The sequence below is a fragment of the Rhinolophus ferrumequinum genome, chromosome 25, assembly GCF_004115265.2.
Source record: "Rhinolophus ferrumequinum isolate MPI-CBG mRhiFer1 chromosome 25, mRhiFer1_v1.p, whole genome shotgun sequence".
Classification (NCBI taxonomy): domain Eukaryota; kingdom Metazoa; phylum Chordata; class Mammalia; order Chiroptera; family Rhinolophidae; genus Rhinolophus; species Rhinolophus ferrumequinum.
The window spans coordinates 22,273,404-22,292,330 of NC_046308.1; the positions used below are offsets into that span (position 1 = coordinate 22,273,404).

Sequence of the window (18,927 nt, forward strand, 5' to 3'; positions counted from 1 at the left end):
CATCGCTCATTGAACAGGTTGTTCAAGTAATGGAGGAAGAAAGTCCAACACGTCCATTAACCTGGCATCAAGTAGGGATTTTCTAACAAGTGTTGTTTAATAATCATACCGCCAAGAGCTGACGGGCTCTATGTTATTCCTGTAACAAAGAACTGCTAAGGAGCAAGCCTTGCTGGAGGAGAGGTGTCAGTCAGATGCAGGCATGTCAAGTAAAGCTTCAGAAACCATCCCCTCCATCCCCCAGCAGCAGCCCCTGTGGGGTTTGCCCGGTCGTCCCCAGCTTCTCTGAGGCACTAAAGTGTGGCTGGTGACCCCCCCCACCAAGCAGTGCTGCTCCAGAGGAGGGGCTCCAGGACCGGGCGGTTTCAGATGAACTTACCTCACTGAATGGAGTTGTCCCTGGTCAGAAAAATGTGTTCATTGAGTTTCCTGTAGAGTGAATTTCTTTGAAGTCTTTATAAATGGAGTTCTGTCAGGTAGGAGTTGTCATAAGCACTAGTACCCTGCATGGACTACTTTGCTGCTTCTGTGCTGCTCACCTTGATTTACAGACATTGATTTACTTGGCTTATTCCTGAAGCCTCCTGAGGGGTTAATATAGCGAGTGGGAGCAGTGCTTTTCAACATTAGCTGGGGACCTTGTTAGAAATGAAGATTCCCTGTTGTGAGCGGCCGACCAACGACCCGAGACCGGCTGCCTCAGCCGGGGGAGCGCAAGGCACATAACACCGGCATGGGCCAGGGAGCTGTGTCCTACACAACTAGACTGAGAAACAACGGCTAGAACCGGAGTGGGGGGTGGGAGCGGAAGAAGGGGAAAAAGAAAAATGAAGATTCTAAGGCCCCAACCCTTAGAGATGGTAGTTGGTCTGGAGTGGGGCCCAGGAATCTGCATTCAAAACATTGCCCTTGCCACGCCAGCTAGGTAATTCTGATTTGGTATATCTGAGGCCACATTTTGACCTTGGACTACAGTATGTTTTAGTGTGATCTCTCCTTAAGTTACACTTTTACAATAAATGGTACTGTAAATAATAACATTACACTCAGTAGTGAATTGCATCCTGGATCTGAAAAACTGACTTTGGACCTGGTTCATTGTGGGAATCACGCAGGAATACCAGCCTTGCACGAGTCTATGCACAGTGAAAACCAGCCAGCCGTAACCTTACCTAGATCCTGAAAAGTGGAGGGGATTCTCACAAAGAAAATTAACCAAAAACATACAGCTTTATAAATAGTTTTATATCCTGCATTTTAGGGGGAAAAAATCAGTTCTTCACATTGAAAGAGCAAATACTTCTGCAAGATTTATTATGAAACAGCAGCCCTCCTGCCCTTCTAACCTCTTTTCCCTATCAGTCTGGGCTGATTTGTTTTTATTTGCCTCCATGTCACACTTTAAAACAAGTTGGCATGGCCACTCCTTGGTGTTCCATTTTAGGCATTACCTTTCGACTTCTCCGACTTCCTCCTTCCTACCATGCATTCCCCAATCATCTGTCTCCTGATGCTGTAATTCTGCTTAGATCAGATTCATTGTTTATTATGGCTCGGTGTTTCACAGCTGAGCCAACTAGTGGACTAGATTGCTTTCTTGCAGAACGTTTCCCTGGAATTAGTAATTCTCTTGTATTTTCATTCATTTATTTTTCTGTCCTCCTGTCACTAATTCAACACCAACCATAAAGACAACATAGCTATTTTATCAATTCCTTCTTGACCTGTCCCAATCTGGACTAGCTTTCCCTTGTGCCTCATGTATTGCTATCATTGTGGGCTTTCCCCACTTCTTGAATCTCCTGTTTTCTGTGTAACCTCTTGGTTATTACCTCATTCTGGTAGAGTCCTGCTGTAGAAGGGGTGCATGGGAAGTATTTTGAGACTCCATGTCTGAAAATGTCTCATACTTGATTTGATTGGGTATGAAATTCTAGATTGGGTATCAAAATTCCTTTAGAATTTTGAAGGCATTGTTACTTTTTCATCTAGTATCTTGTGCTGCTTTAGAGAAGTCTGAAGCTGTTCCAAGTCCTGACCCTTTGTATGTGACTCTTTCCTTTCTGTCACCAGTATTCTGAAATTTTAAAATGACGTGCCTTGGCAGAGGTCTGTTCACATGCATTGTGCCAGGCCCTTATTGAACCCTTTCAGAACGGACTCTCATCCTTTATTTCTGGGAAACTTTCTTGAATTAATCTTGAATGATTTCCTTCATTTGCTTTTCTGATTTTTTTCTTCCTGGATTTCCTGTTACGCAGATGTTGGATCTCCTGGACTCACTTGTTTTTATCTCCTCTCTCTGCCACGCCCCATTTTTCTTATCTTTTGATCTCCTTTATGGAAGAGTTCCCCAAATTGATTCTTGAATGTTCCTTTTTTTTTTCCTTGTTTTAATAATACCTTGTACCTTGGTTACAATATCTTATCTCTGAGGACATTAACATGCTTTGCTGAGCCTTTCATCTCCATGCCTGATATGTTCCCCCCGCCTTTTTTTTTTTTTTTTTTTTGCAGTTTTTCATATTACAGACTTTCTGTAGCTGTCTGGCCATCAGTCTATATTTAAGAGTGGGGCATTAAAAAATATCTGTTTGTAAGAAAAAGAATAATGTTTTGGGGTAAAACCCCCTAACGTCTACACCTTTAAGACTTCCTCTTGCACTGGTCAGGTTCCCTGGAGAAAACCCAGGTTCTTGTCAGGAGGGTTTACCTTGAACTGCTACCCTTCTGCTAGTTCAGCTGTGGGCAGGGGGCTGGGGAGTTTCGGCATTTTAACATGTCCAGGTTCACAGTCTTCCATGTCTCTGGGAGACCTAGAAGGTCCAGAAACCTAACCCCCTCTTGAGAATAAGCTCCAACTTTTTGCCAAGATTGGAGAGGGACCGACTCAAGATCATACAGAGGTCTGAATGTTTGAGTTCTCTCTTTTTGAAAAAACGTATTTTCTTTGTAATATATAACTTTTAAATGGAAAACAACTTGGTAAGATAACGAAGACCTAGAACAAAGGATGAGGTCCTGAGAAGGTAACTGGACAAAGACTGAAGAGATGGATTCTGGTTCTGACTGCCTACACTACCACTTTTCTCCAAGCCTCTACAAGGGAGGGTTTAGACTCAGTTGATTGCCTAATACATTCACCTGCTGGGTATTCCAAAACCTTTTTAAGATAAAGCATACAGGATTTCTTTCTGCATCTGGCCAAGATGAAGGTAATTACCTGGATTTACCCTCATGGCAAAAAAAAAAACAAACAAAAAAACAATGGGACGGCCCGTTGGCTCAGTTGATTAGATCACAGCGCTCATAACACGGTTCAATTCCCACATGGGCCAGTGAGGTGCGCCCTCCACAACTAGATTGTAAACAATGACTTGGAGCTGATGGTCCTGGAAAAACACACTGTTCCCCAGTATTCCCCAATTTAAAAAAAAGTTAATGAGCATTTAACAAAAAACAAACAAAAAAACCCTCAGACACTGAAGAAGAGTAATCACCAAGAGATGGGAAAAATAAGGCGGGCTTACTTGTGAGTTTTCCAGGATGCAGCACAGGAAGGGCAAACTGAAGGACCCTGCTAGCCTACCTGGGTTGAGTCAGAGCTAAGACTTTAGAAAGGCCAAGGCAACTAGAGTACATAGGACAATGCCAAAGAAAAGAAAGGTACACAGAGAACCCAGATCTGCAGAGTCCTCCTTGAATATTCAGAATACTGACCAGCATGTGAGTGTAAGGAAATGTTGATATAAAAAAAGGTCTAAGGCTGGCCTGATGGCTCAGGCGGTTGGAGCGCCGTGCTCCTAGCTCCGAAGGCTGCCGGTTCAATTCCCACATGGGCCAGTGGGCTCTCAACCACCGGGTTGCCGGTTCAACTCCCCGAGTCCCGCAAGGGATGGTGGGCTCCGCCCCCTGCAACTAAGATTGAACACGGCACCTTGAACTGAGCTGCCGCTGAGCTCCCGGATGGCTCAGTTGGTTGGAGCACGGGTTCTCAAACACAACGTTGCCAGTTCGATTCCTCGACTCCTGCAAGGGATGGTGGGCTGCGCCCCCTGCAGCTGGCAGCAGCGGCTGGGCCTGGAGCTGGGCTGCGTCCTCCACAACTAAGCTTGAAAGGACAACAACTTGACTTGGAAAAAGGTCTTGGAAGTGCACACTGTTCCCCAATAAAAATCCAGTACCCCTTCCCCAATAAAATCTTTAAAAACAAAAAAAAAAGTCAAAAGATGTAGAGAATTTTTATGAGTTTATTTGAGCCAAACCTGAGGACATGCCAGGGAGCAAGATCTCAAAAGGTCTAGCGAAGAACAATTTCACAATTTCTTTTATGCATTTGAAATTAAGGAGGGAATTTAAGGAAGATTATGGAGGTGGGAGAAAGCAAGGTGGGGGTGGGATTACAGGCTATTTAAGATTCTGTGCTCTCACGCTTTAGAAGGAGGGGTTTGAAAGGGCATTTCAAAGGTGTGTTAACCTCTGACACACAGAAACAATGGACAGGGCTTGCTTGAGGCAAAAGAAAGCCTTTTGCTAAAGAAGTTAAATCCCTGAAGCATGACTACCCACCAGAACCTGCCCAGCTAGGAATCCTTGATCAGATTCACCCTGTGAGGCTACTTTCCATAGAACCCTTTTTTTCAGTCTACATACAATAGTATAAACACTCCAATTAAAAAGCAGAGATTGTCAGATTGGGTTTAAAAAAAGCAAGACCCTGTAAGAAACACTTTAAATGTAAAGACTTAAATAGTTTAAAAGCAAAAAGATGGAAAAAGATAATACCATTGCCAACACTAGTCAAAAGAAAGCTGGAGTAGCTATATTATTATATCAGATAAGTAGATTTCAAAGCAAGGAATATTGTCAGGGATAATGAAAGTCATTTCATACCGATGATAGGGTCAGTTAATCAAGGAGCCATAACAATCTTAAACGTTTATGCATCTAATAATAAAGCTTCAAAATACATGAAGCCAAAAATAAGTAGAACTGCAACAAGAAATAGGTAAATACAATTACAGCAAGAGATTTCAGTTCCCCTTTCAATAACTGATAGAGCAAGTAGGCAGAAAATCAGCAAGGATATAGTAGACTTGAATAACACTATAAATCAATTTGACTTTTATTAACACTTATAGGACCACTCAACAATAACAGAATACACATTCTTCTCAAGTGCACACAGAACATTTACTAAGATTCAAAATTGGCTTCAAGCCTTGAGGGTGGCTGGTTAGTTCAGTCGGTTATAGTGTGGTGCTCGTAGCACCAAGGTTGCCGGTTCAATCCCCGCATGGGTCACTGAGTTGCGCCCTCCTTTAAAAAAAAAAAATTGGGGCCAGCCCCGTGGCTCAGGAGGTTGGAGCGCCTTCCTCCTAACGCCTAAGGCCGCCAATTCTATTCCCACATGGGCCAGTGAGCTGCGCCCTCTACAGTGAAGATTGTGAACAACGGCTCTCCCTAGAGCTGGGCTGCCGTGAGCAGCCAGAGGTTGGCGTGAGCTGCCGTGTGCTGCCATGAGTGGCCGGTGGCCACCGAGAGTGGCCAGCAGCCATTGTGAGTGGCCGGCAGCTGGCAAGGGCTGCGAGAGCTGCTGTGAGCAGCCGACCAACGACTGGCGACCGAGGGTCTCAGCCAGGGGGAGCGCAAGGCTCATAATACCAGCATGGGCCAGGGAGCTGTGTCCTACACAACTAGACTGAGAAACAACGGCTTGAACTGGGAGGGAGGCGGAAGAAAGGGGGAAGAAAAAAAATTGGCTTCAAGCCTTGTTAATTATGTTGTCTGACCTCAGTGAAATTAAATTAGATATCATTAACAGAAAGATACTTGGGGGAAAAAAATCTCTAAATATTTGGAAACAAAATAGTACTCTTCTAAGTAACCCATGCATCAAGGAAGAAACCAAAAGAGAAATTAGAAAGTATTTTGAACCAGCTTAAAAATGGAAACACAATATATCAGAATTTGTGGGGTGCCACTAAAGCGGAACTTAGGGGGGTAATTTATAGCACTAAACACCATATATGATAGGGAAAAAAAAGATCACAGATTAATATCTCAGCTATATTAATATCAGACAAGAAGATTCATTTAAGAACCAAGAAAAAGAAGAGCCAATGAAATCTGAAGTAAGCAGAAGAAAGGAAATAAGGATCAAAGTGGATATCAATGAAATAGAAATCAGCAATAGAGAAAAATCAGTGAAAGCAAAAGATGAGTCTTTAACAAAATCAATAAAATTGAAAACCTCTAGCCAGACTGATTAGGAAAGAGAAAAAAAAAAAGACACAATTACTAGTCTCAGGAATGAGAGAGGTGATTACTACAGATTCCACAGATATTGAAAGGAAATATTATGAACAACTTTATGCCAACAAATTCAACAACTTAGATGAAATGGACAAATTTCTTAAAAGATCCAAGATACCAACGCTCACTCAAGAAGAAATAGCTAACTTGAATAGTTCTATATCTATTAAAGAAATTGGAATTGTAGTTGAAAATCTTCCCAAAAAGAAAACTTCAAGCCCATGTGTCTTCACTGAGGAATTCTACCAAATATTTAAGGGACAAATAATACCAAGTCTTCCCAGAAAAATTGAAGAGAGGGGAATACTTCTCAACTCCTTCTTTGAAACCAGCATTACTCTGGTACCCAAACCAGGCAAAGATAGTACAACAAGAGAAAAACTATTGTGATATCACTACCCAAGAGAAAAAGAATTTTATGTTCATGCAAAAACTTGTACACGAATATTCACAGCCGCTTTATTTGTAAAGGCTAAAAATTCAAAACAAATATCCATCAACAGGTGAATGGATAAATTGTGGTGCGTCCATCCAATCGAATAGTAAACAATAAAAAGGAACTATTGGAACATGCAACAACACTGTGGGGGGTCTCAAAATAATTATGCTGAGTGACAGAAGTCATATGAAAAAAAGAGTGCACCTGTATGATTCCATATATCTAAAACTCTAGAAAATATAAACTGATCTCTAGGGACGGAAAGCAGATCAACGGTTGCTTGTGGCTGGGGATGGGTGGTGAGGGGAGGGAGGGAGCCCTTACCAAGGGACACAAGGAAACGTTTGGTCGTGAGAGATATGTTTGTTGTCTCGATTGTAGTGGTGTTTTCATGGATATGTACACAAGTCAAAATGTGTCATATTGCACACTTTAAACTTGTAGCACTTGGTATGTTCATTTTGATGTATTTCAATACACAGTGGAGCACAGGTATCTTTTCTACATGTTTCCTTTAGATGATCTCAACATCTTGGCAAAATAGGTTTAGGACTGAGAAGGCTGAGGCCCCGAGATGATCTCAACATCTTGGCAAAGCAGGTTTAGGACTGTAGTGGCTGAGGCCGCAAGAGATGAAGGCACCTATAGCAGACCACCAGAAGTCGGCATGAATCCTGCACCCCTGAGTACAAGGCTAGGCTTTGTTCAGTCTGACAAGTACTTCCAAACCCTCTCCTAATTAGTCCCTTTCAATCCTGGAAGAGGGCAGAGCCCAGGTCCTCACTGCTCCCCTCCCCACCCATTTTTGAACACGGTGAAACTGAGGCCCAGGGAGGTCCTGCCTGGTCTTACTCCTGGGGCAGCACTGCTGGAGGTCTGTTCCCGTCCACCAAGGACACCATCATGGTGGTCTCTGCCTTGAGTGGCCTCTTGGGAAGGGGCTTGCTCAGGAGTTCCAGTGAATCCTGGGCCCCCGGGGATGGCTGTGGAAAAGGCAGCATCACAAAGGGTTAGCATTGCAGACTGAGGCCAAGCTGCCTGGCTCACATCCCAGCTCCTTCAGTTCCAAGACTTTGACCTTGGACAAGTCACTTAACCTCTCCCTGTTTTAGTTCACTCACCTACAAAATGGAGGTGGTAATAGCACCCACCTCCTTCAATTGCAAAGAGAATTAAAGGAGTGTAAAGCCATCGGAACAGTACCTGGCCCAGAGAAGCCTACAGAAGTGCTCATTAAATAAATAAATGGCTTCAGTCCTGCCTAGTCCCAAAGGTTTGGGCTCCTGCCATTCCCATCCAGAGAGCCCTGGGTGGAGGCCCTGCCGATGCTGACTAGTGCCTGTCTGTGCCCCCCACGCAGCAGGCACTTTCCAAACCTTATGTCATCCTCACTCCAGCAGGATGAGGGGAGGCTTGGTGTACCTAGTTCCCAGGAGGGAACAGGCCTTGCGAGAACCACACCGCCAGTGGATCATGGGGCCTGTCTGCCCCCAGTCTGGGACTGGGTGAGGACCAGCCTGAGTGAGGCCCCCACCTGCTGCCTCCTCCATCTGGAACTTGGGCTGGAGCCGGCCTGGCGGGCACTTTCTGCCCGCCAGGCAGGCTGAGTGAGTCACAAGCCCCGCTTCCTGGAGTGTCCCAGCCTGTAGAGTAGCCTCCCTAGTGGTCGTGAAGCCCCGGTGTGAGGGCCCCCGTGAAGGGACTGCGGACACCTGCATGGCAACAAGGCCAACCCTCTTCTCTTGAGCTGCTTCATGCTCCAGCTCGGCTGTTGCATTGAGTGCCTCTGTCCAAGAGGCGGGGAGATTGAGGCCAGCTGCCGCCGCCTGGATTCTCCCAGAGCTCGCCTGGCGACACCCGGCTCAGGTCCTCTCACCATCCTGGAAGGAACCTCTCCGAGCGGTGACGTTCAAGGTTAGTGGGCTGGATGCAGGCCACTGGTGGGCAGGAAGCAAGGCAGGCTGGAGGGCCAGAGGGCAGGCGGGAGCCTGACATTTCTCCAGCAAGGAGTCACAGGAGCGCACGGCTGCCTGTGACAACAGGCTTATCAGCCTACCCGGCCTCGGCTTCCCCTTTCTTTCCCTCTCCACTGGCCCCTTCCACCTCCCACCCTGCTTTGCCTCACTCAGAGGAGCCTCAGCCCCCTGTTCTAGGGCCGGGGCACAGGGAGATGCTTCTGTAGCTCCCCAGCCACTGGGCAAGGAGGCCTGGGAGGAGCCAGGACCCCAGGGAGAAAGGAGAACCCGAGGCCGTGAGAGGGGTGGGCCTGGCCAGGTCACACAGTGAGTCAGGAGCAGCGCTGGGCTGACAGGATGCTCTTCACACCCTTCTCACCAACCCCGGATCAGGGTTCCCGCAAAAGTGCAAGACCAGACGGCCTGACAGTGGGGGGGCGGGGGGGGGGACATGCACCATAGAAGGGGGAGCTGCCTCACTGCCTCATGCTAGGACCAACTCCTTCCCATCCTTCCCTTGGCCGCCTCCCTCTGGCCCAAGAGGCTGCTGTGCAACCAGCCGACCGGGGATGTGCTGTAGTCCACGCCAACTCACAGTCCCCTGTAGCCAGAACTGTGGGGGAAGGTCGGCGCTGGTGGGCTGGGGTACACAGAACCAGGAGGACTCCTGCCTCCTCTTTGGCCCATGAGGCTTTGCTGTGCCACCAGGTGTCTCCTATCCGGCAGGATCCCATGGCCCCTGGACCTCACCTTTTGGCTCTACACAGGAGCCTTAGGTTACTGGCTTCCCTACTCTGGAACTCAGTTTCCCCCTGGACATCTCTAAATTCCTTTTTTGCCTCTGCCCTGCCCGACACCTAGTTGGGCTGAACTCCAGCTCTCCGCACATGGCGTTAGGCTTCTGGTCAGGAGCCTGCCCTGATAGTGCTTGGGAGAAAGGGAGACAGCCCTCTGCTGGGAGCAGGCCACCTCCTGGGCTGCCTTAGGACAGCTTGGTCCCAGAGACCCCTGCTTTTGGCTGCGCCCACCTCCACCCCCTACATGCTGTCTTGGGGTCCCCTATAGGGGAGGACTGTGCGTGTGTGCCCCAGGAGCCTAGAGGGAACACACAGCTCTCCATCTCTGGTCTGATGTGTCTCCTAACCCTGCAGAGTTGCCCACTCACCAAGTACAGGAGGCCTGGGGAGTGGGTCCTAGGGGTAGTGGGCAGTGCTGTGCCCTGTCGGAGGCAAACCTCCCCTCCTATCAGTACTCTTGTGCCCAGCCCAAGGGGCCTTTGTGGGGGAGGTCAGCAGCCTGGGCTCAGGCATGAGCTAGCTGTGGGCTCCGTTCCAAGCTTTGCCCCTCTCTGGGCTCCCAATTTGCCCCTTCCCAGCCCTGCCCAGATGTGAGGGCCAAGTCCCTGGAGGCCTCCTCTAACTCCACAGCCCACAGACGGACCTGACATCCACATCTCGGTCTGTGCAGGTCTTGTCCTGGAAGCACCTGGAGGGAGGTCACTGTGAGCTTGGCCCCTCCCTTTCAGGTGGGCAAGGTCCCTGAGTCTTTGCCGCCCCCTACACCTTCACCCCACCCTAACAGCAGGGCTGGTGCTCACTGTCCATGATGCAGAAAGGCTGAGGCAGAGGGGGTATCACCCTTTATTATGGGGTCTGCACAGCGGGTGCTGAGCCCCTCCTGCTGCGAGGAGGCTGAGATCTCAGTCGGGACTAATCATCCGGCCTCTGATGAGCCCGTTATCCTTCCATTCCTTTAATCCCAGGCACAGCATGTGCACTGGATGTCTGGGGGCCTGGGTGACCTCTGGGGCCTCCATCACCCCATTCTATGTGCTTGGGAGCATCGTCAGTCAGGTAGCAGGAGCCAGGGTGGCGGTCACCTAGTACAGCAGGCCTGGGGCTCAGACTCTGGCTCGGCAGCCGCGGAGCCCCAAGTGGAGGCAGCAGTGGTGGCATGGGCCACACTGCCCTCAGGCTCGAGGTCCAGGCCCTCATAGATGGTGGGGAGCGAGGTGCACTGGCTCAGCCGCCGGCGCAGGCCAACCAACAGGGGCTGGGGCAGGGAGGCCACATCTACATTGTTGCCCAGGTCCACCCAGGCTAGCGCAGGGAACTTGGTGGTGTCCTTCACGGCCTCCGTGAGCTCACGGGCAGCAGCCCGTGTCAGCCGGTTGCCGTTGAGCAGGAGCTGGGAGAGGCGGGGCAGCGTCCAGAGGCGGGGCAGCTCATCACTCAGCCCCGTGAAGCTCAGGTCCAGTGCCGTGAGCTCGGCGCCCTGGCTGCCCAGGTAGCGCGTTATATGTGGCACATCCCGCACCGACAGTGGGATCCCTGAGAGGGTCACGGTCTCCCCTGCCAGCAGAGTCTTCTGCAGGCTGCTCTTGAGGCTGTGGGAGGGTTGCAGGTGGAGATAGACTGAACAAGGGCCCATAGCCCAGGTTCCACTGCCCCCAGAAAATGCCCTGTTGGTGCAGCCCAGGGAGGTGAGTTGGGCCAAGCTGGGATCAAAATGCCACTTTCTAAGTAACTGGCCATGGGTAATGCTCGGAACCTCTCTGAGCCTCAATTTCCCCTTTGGTGAAAGGGGATCTGGCTGTTGAGATGATTAAATACACACCTGTTCAGGCTCCAAGAGCTGTAATTATAAAAAGCCTACTGTGTGACTGCATCACCACACCTGTCATTTATTGTCTCGCTTACTTTTATGCCAGCCCAGTGGGGTAGGAACGATTGCATTCTCCAGAGGAGCAAATGGACACTCAGAGAGGTGACGCGATTCTTCCATGGTTACACACCATTAAGTGGGGAGCCAGGTCTCCAAATCGAGGTGCTCCAACTCCTGAGCCCAAACATTTTTCACGTGCCTCCTCTAAAGTCAACCCTTTGGGGGTAAGGATGGGTGTTCCTATCAGGATGATAGGGTATCAGGCTAGTCCCTCAGGTCTTGGAGGCTAGAGAGGGGACAGGCCCAGGGAAGAGAGAGGGGAGGTGCTGGGGGACACGGGGGTGGCGACCTGCCCTGGGGAAGGGCTCCCTGTGTTCTAAGCTGGAAAGGAAGTTTAGAGACTGAGGAGGGTCCCCTGCTGTCCTCAAAAACCCCTCTAGGCCTTTCTGTCATTTGAACACAGCTCACGAGGCACATAGTCTTGACTGGGGGCTGAGGGCAGTGGGGTCACCCCACCTGCCACAGCGGGGGACAGATGTGGACTGCAAGGCCTGAGGGGGGCAGGAGAGCACCGGGGCTGTGGTTCTGGGCCCCTGGGCCGAGTCTGTGGCCACAGGCTGTGACGGAGTGATGGAGAGGAGGACCCCTTGGCAGAGTGAGCCATCAGGCCAGCTGGGGAGGCCTGGGCTTCAGGCAGGTGACACATAATTCTCAAAGGGATGCAGGAAAATCAAGGCGGGGGTGGCCTTGGGAAAGCCACTTTCCCTCTCCCAGCCTCAGTTTCCTTCCCAGTAAAATGGGAATCATGACCCAGAATCTGCCTCCCTCAAAGCTGGTTACGAGGATTCCGCGGAAACCTGCTAAGGTCACCTTGGAGACAGGTCCAGTGACAGGCCAGAGACTGAGGGAGGAGCGAATGGCAGCGGGGGGGTCATACAGAGAGTGCAGCTTGACTTGGAGAGTGTCTGCAGCCATCGGCCAGCCATGGCCTCCAGCGTTAGGGCCGTGATACAGACGAGGGCGAGAGACCCACAGAGTGGTGTTTCAGGCACTAGCCTTTTTCTGAGAGAAGGCTGGGTAGTCCCCAAGGGCTGGTCCTGCCTCTTCACAGCCTGGGAAGGGACCCTAAGGGGCATGAGGTGGGACTATGGTTAGACTCCCCTTACCAGCTCGGGGTCTTCCTCTGGGACAGTCTGGACCCTTGCTGCCACTTGGAGTGAGGGGTGAGGTGGTAGATGAGCTGCCGACAGATCTTGTCTGAGGACTTCCAGAACTCAGAGTCCTGTGGGAGATACTGCTGTCACGGGTGAATCCAAGCCTCTCTCACTGCCCTCTGGGCACTGGAGATCCAAGTGTGTGGTTGAGTACACAGTTATTCATTACGGATCACTGAACTGCCCACGGGCCTCCCCTGCCCACCCCCCACTCCAGCTATGGCTTGGCACGGAGCCAGGGGAGTCTGCCCACTGGGAGCTGGACAGGCTGGTCTGAGGCCCGCAGTGCCCGGTGGGAGGAAGCACAGACAATGGGCCCTTGTTCCCTGTCCTCAGGCCTAGAGCCAGCATCTCCAGCTATCAGTCGGCCCTCTGCCCACCCTCAGCGCTCCCCGGGGACTCGCCACACGGGGAGGCAGGACCAGGCCCCTCCAGGGAGCCCTGCTCCACTGACGCCACCCCCAGAGAATAGGAACAAGCCAGGTCAGCATGTTTTTCTACCTCTCACTCTCCAATCTAGACTGCGCCTGTGGGGCCTGGGGTCTGGGCTGCCAGGGCTGGGAGGGTTAACATGCTACAGCAGCACGACCTGGCTCACTCCTGGTCCTAAGTGGGCCGTTGTAGAGCCCAGCTTGGGCAGAACAGGGGTGCCCTGCTTTCCATAAGCTGGCACTGAGCACGCTCCACTACCCACATGTTCTTTATCCAGTCCCTCCGTTAACAGCGTGCACACACAATGGCAGCAAGCCCCAGGGGTCACTGTGGCAGCTCTAGGCTACCTCAGCATCCTTAGTGACAACTACATATAGATATGGGAGTTCAGAGTTCGCAGGGCCCATCGTGGGCACCCTTGACTCACTGTGACTCGCTGTGACTAAGAGATGGCGGGGGGTCCTGGCCACAGGCTGTGTCCGAAGCACAGCACCGTCAATGCTCATGGTGGCAGGATGTCTGCAGGTGCCATTAGAGTGGGGTTCTGGGCAAACGTGGTGCATGGGGGGGACAGGAAGGGGAGGCTGCAATTGGAAGATGCCAATTCAACATCAGGAAGGACTTGCTGTGGCTTACGCTGCTGTGGGAAGCAGTGAGCACTTGTCCCCAAGGGTATTATACAGGATGGGGACATTGGACAGGGGTTCCAGCCTAGGACAGCTCTTTTCTGGTCCAGGAACTAGGAGGCTGGGAACTCAGAGGTTTGGGTCCATCCGCGAATTTGTAAGAACATTCTGTGTCCTGCAGGGTCCCCATACAACTTCCTGCCTGGATTCTGGGGCCTGGTGCATAGTGCTGCCACTCAGGAAATGGTCTACCCAGACACAACTTTCTGGGGTTGGGAAAGTACAGCTCACACTTGCTCTAGTTGCTGTCCACCATTATACATTGACACTGGCATAAGGGCCCAGAGAGGGGCAGTGACCTGCCTAAGGCATCGCAGCAAGCCAGATAAGGACCCAGGTTCCTAGCCCCCAGCCCTGGGCTCTCCTGGCCCCTGTCAACCACACCATCCAGCCTGAGGTCCTTGCCTGCTGGCCTCACCGTCTTGGGGCATTGCAGGTCCCGGGCCAGGTTCACGAGCAGGTCATGAGAAATGGGGTCTACCAGATTGAGGAAGGCCACGTTCCTGTAGAATATGTCAGGGAGGAGGATCCCCTCGAGGCCCAGGTCCTGTGGGTGGTGAAGAGAGTTGAGTGAGCCAGGAGTTGGGGCCACCTTTCTCTGGGCCCCCTCCCAGCCAGCCAGAGCCCCTCACATCCATTCCCCTTTCTCCGTCTCTCTGAGGCTTCCTGGAGTCTCCCCACAGGTGGCGATGGGCTAACTATCTAGGGGCAGGTGGACCTTTTAGATGAGGAGACAGTCAGTGCACCAGGGGCCTCTGGAGGTGAGAAGTGGGTCCCAGAGCCCTTAGACTAGTGTCCTGAAGGTGAAACATGCGGGGACACCTTGCATTCTCTGGGGTTGGGCCTATCCAGGGGATTCTTTGAGGGCTCCTCTGATGACTCCAAAAGCCACCGTTCTCTAGTATTCCCTTCGGGCCCTTTGCCTTTTCCACCTATTCCTGTCTGTTTGCCTACAGGTCCAGACCCCTGCTGTGGGGGTGAACCTCAGTTCAGACTGGGCGTGTTCATTTCCTACCCTGAATCTGGCCTCACTTTCTGTGCCCCAGCTCAGTGAAGGGTGTTACCATCCCCATCTTCCCAGGAATCACCCCACACTCTCCCTCACCCCTCACCACCCAGCTCTCCCTCCCCATTACTCAAGAAGGTTCAGGCCTCATTCTATGGCAACCTCTCCCTGGGGCTCCTGCCACTCTTCCAGTCTCACCCTCAGGCTGCCAGAGCCTGCTCTAGGAAACACACACACACACACACACACACACACGTGAGCTTGACCCTTAACCCCCTTTGGTGGAGACCAAATGCTCTGAAGTCGTGTGATGTCAGACTCATGCACGGTCTGCAGTCTCAGAACGCTCCACCGTCTGGCACTCACACTCTCCCCAGCCTACCAGCCTCCTCGTCTAGCCTCCAAGTCTCTCACTCCTCAAACAGACCCCATCATCGAGCCCCTGGCCTTCCTGTCTTTAGCCCTTCATCTGTTACACAGGCCTGATGTGGTACTAACCACCCTTTTAGAGGCTCTATTTAGAGGGTATACTGACAAGCTCATGGGGCAGGCACAGCCAGGAGGGGCCTCCAGAACCCATGTGGGCCTCCGCAAACCAAAGAGTGACCTGTTCAGTGCAGAAGCCGCCCCGCTCCACCCGCACATAGGAAGACAGCCCAGGAGGGAATGCCCAAGGGCTAGAACTACAGAGTTTCTGTGGGGCATGGGGCCGGCCAGGCCCCTCACTGGACCTCAAATCCCACACTCTGGGAAATGAGGGGCAATGGAGCTGGTTTTCCAGTTATAATGCCCAGCTGGTGCCTTGGACTCTAGATAGAAATCTATGCCTCTGGATAGTCTGGCTGATTCGGTGATGCTCTGCTGTTTGCATTATAAACATCATTCATGTTCATGTTGCAGATGTCAGCTAGGGAGGTCCCAGAAGGGAGGAGTGACTGGTGAGCCTGGGCTGACCCAGACAGGGCCCCAGACCTCAGCCTGCTTTCTGCTGGTCTAGACAGCTCCTCTTAAAGGGCCAGCCTCACCTTTCCAGTCTGCTAAGCCAAGAAGAGAGTAGCAGGAGGAGCATGGCTGGGAGGCTAGAGGTTGGGCTGTGGCCTTGGCTGGCCCCCAGTCTGTTCTGTGGTTCTAGGCTCACTTTTCTCCAAGCCAAAGTTTCCCATCTCTAACATCCTCCTGCAGGCCAAAGACCTGCACGGCTGGTTTCAGCTTACGGGATGGGGCAGGTTGTGGTGGCAGCTGCTGCAGGGGGTGGGGATGTGGGCAGAGAGGGAAGTAGCCTGCCTAGTGGTGATGCTGGGAGCAGGACCCAGTCTCCTAGGATAACCCAGGGTTTGGGATCTGGGACTCAGGTGCCCGGTGTGTGTAGGACCAGAGCCCCCGCCAGTCCAGATGTGGTATGATGTACAGATGCCAGGGGTGTGTACTCAATGAGCGTGAGCTGTCCTTTAAGAGGATGGGTGATGCAGGCTGTAGCTCTGTCTGGGCCACCATAGTGTCATGGAGAGGCTGCACCCACTGACCAGCTGGGCTGTTGCTTTCCAGGATCCTCTCTCTAAGGTCTAGTGCCTCCCCTCACCCTAGAGAAGGGGGGGGGGGGGCGCAGGCTTCCCAGTACAAGATGCTCACACTTGCCACTCCTCCCAGCCCCCCTCCTTTCCTGCCAAGTCCTGAATCTGGGCTCTTAGCTACTGGCTTGGGGCACCCTCAACACACACAACAGACCTCAAACCCCAGAGGCTCGCCCGACACACTCACAGTGCCCCCCACGTCCCCCGCCTCAGTGGTCCTCACTTTAGCTGGTTGCCCTCCCTCCAGTGCCCTCTCGCCCAGACAAGCTTCCACCCCTGCAGCCAGTCATCTCCTCCCCTCGGAACCCGCCCGACCCGTGTGCCATTCCGGGTCGGCCCTGCCTCCCGGCCCCTTGCAGGCCCGAAGCCCGAAGCCCAAAGCGCGCAGCCCCCCGCCTCTCCCGGGCCTCCAGCCCCAGGCTGGCCCGCTCCTTCTCTCGCCTGGCGCAGGAGGCGCAGCAGCTGCCGGGCGCGTTCGGGCCGCCGCTCGCGGAGCGTGGACTGAATCTCGCGGAGCCAGCGCACCCGGCGCTCATACGGCGCGGGCCCGCACCCCGTCTCCGCCCCGGCCTCGGAGCCCGCCTCGGGTCCAGCCCGCCGGCCCAGCCGCGCCCCCATGGCCACCGAGCAGCTGGCGGCCGGCAGGCGGGAGGCCGGGCGGTCTGAGCCCCGCCCCCGGCCCCGGCCCCGGCCCCGCCCCGCGCTGGCTCCGGCCCCGCCCCCGCCCCTGGATGCGCGGAGTGGCGAGCGTGGTGTCTGAAGCTGCACAACTCTGCCGGGCCGGAGCCGGAGAAGGGAGGGGGGTGGTTTCCTGCTGGGGCCTCCGAGCTCCCAAACACTGGGTGTGGGGGGTCTCGCTGGACGACGGGCCCCCGCCCGTGCTAGGCAGGGCTCTGGAGCTTTGATGCTCTCGGGGGGAGTCGCTGAGCACAGCCAGGACGAGATGGCGCTTGACGCCTCTAAAGCCTTCTGGCCCCAGTGCGGATTGTGGAACAGTTGCTTTGGCGGTGCAAAGAGCACTGGACTTGGACTCAGGGCGGGATGGATTGAGGGTTCTGCTAAAGTTTGCCAGCCTTAGGAGGTGCCAGGACATGCTTTCAGGAATCACCCCAGCAAAGAGCAATTGTAGTATCTGACCCGTACACCCTGCTTGGACACTCCTACGATGACAAATATGTACTGCCCCTCCCAGCACGGCTAGGGACAGGCCTCCACAGGCTGAGTGGAACCAGCTCCCTCTGACCCAGGCCTCTGATCTCTGGCCTGGGAGATAAACGGGATGAGGAGTGCTGGTTAACCGTTAAGCCCAGCTCTGGTAGAATGGCAGAAAGCTGGCTGCACCTGCCCCTGGCTTTGGTTTTCCCTGCCTGACAAGGGGGGAGGGACAGTGTGAGAAGGGAGGCCCCTGGCTCTTCCCAGGACCAGGCTTGAGCTAGGGACCCACCCAACTCAAAGAGTGTCTCCACCTTCTGAGACTTCCTCAGCAGGAGTCTGGGGACTTCACTGGAGGCCTGCCGTCCCCTGCAACCCCTCACATTCCCTAGGTAGGGAGCATTTGAGATACTAGACTCCAATCCCCAACTGCCACAGCAAGGAGTGTTTGTCCAGCCTGTGAGGACAGGGTGCCTGAGGACAGGTGCAGAAGGAGGGTGGGGTGAGAGGAGACTATCCAAGGGCAAGGGGTAAGTGAGGGCAGGGTCAGGCTCCTTCCTTTGGGTTAAGCACTACCTGGGTCTGTGGACCGCCTGAGACAAGGCAGTGTCGTCATCCCTCAACCACCCACTGAACCCCAACCCTTGTTGCTGGCTTGGGCACCCCTGTTGGGCCTGTTTCTGAGGCCTTTCCATCCTGGGCTTAATGCTCTCCTGGCAACTGCTGGCTGGACCCAGCAGCCTCCTCTCCCTCCTGTATAGTTAACACTGTCCTGGGGCCACCTTGGCATCACAGGTTTCCTCTCTGGCAAACCTGCATGACTGCCTGGCTTGCCGTCCCTCAGAGCCAAGGCACTGTCGCTGAATTGACGTGGTGGTGAGGGAGCCAGAGACTTCAGCAGTGGCCCCAGTGCCCCAGACACCTCTAAGACCCCCTGTCCAGAGCTGGCACCCTGGTAAGACCCTCCTCCCCCACCCCCATATCCTCAGGGCTGGAGCCAGAGCTGGGATGGCTCCCAGATCCTGACCATACCCTTCCAGAGGCTGAGCCAGGCCTGCACATTGTCACCTTGACTGTGAGAAGACTGAGGTGGGGTTGCAGGGTGGGGGAAAGACTGGCTGAGCCTGAGGTCATGAAGGGGGCAAAGCAGGCAGTGGCATAGGGGGATGCCCAGAGTTTAGAATCTTGTGGAAAGCAGAGAACTAACTCCCGGCCCCATCCCTCACCGCGCAACCCACCCTCTGTCCCTGGCTGGGAGATTCCTGGAGGACGTTTTTCCAGGAAAGGAGGGAGAGTGGTGTCTGGACCCAGATCCCTGGAAGGGTTTCCTTCAGCCTCCTGTGGGGGGTGCCTAGATTGAGCTGGCTCTTGGGGACTCTTTCTGGCCTAACCTGATTGGGCAGGAGCCCCCAAAGCCAGGGCTGTGCCGTGGGGAGTGGAGACTTCTTTCTCCCTCACTAGCTTCCATGTGTACATAACTAAGGCTGCTGGCC

At 53.1% G+C, this 18,927-nt stretch overlaps 1 protein-coding gene across 1 annotated transcript; it reads right to left on the bottom strand.

Annotated features, from left to right (window-relative positions):
- Positions 1–6,545: 6,545 nt before the first annotated feature.
- On the bottom strand, positions 6,546–16,924 carry LRRC75B (leucine rich repeat containing 75B). The gene is made up of 4 exons (XM_033097989.1): positions 16,724–16,924; positions 14,124–14,252; positions 12,540–12,655; positions 6,546–11,095 (listed from the first exon to the last, which is right to left on the bottom strand). Exons 1-4 carry the CDS (start codon positions 16,898–16,900, stop codon positions 10,585–10,587), a joined length of 933 nt encoding a protein of 310 aa, XP_032953880.1. The 5' UTR covers positions 16,901–16,924; the 3' UTR covers positions 6,546–10,584.
- Positions 16,925–18,927: the final 2,003 nt, after the last annotated feature.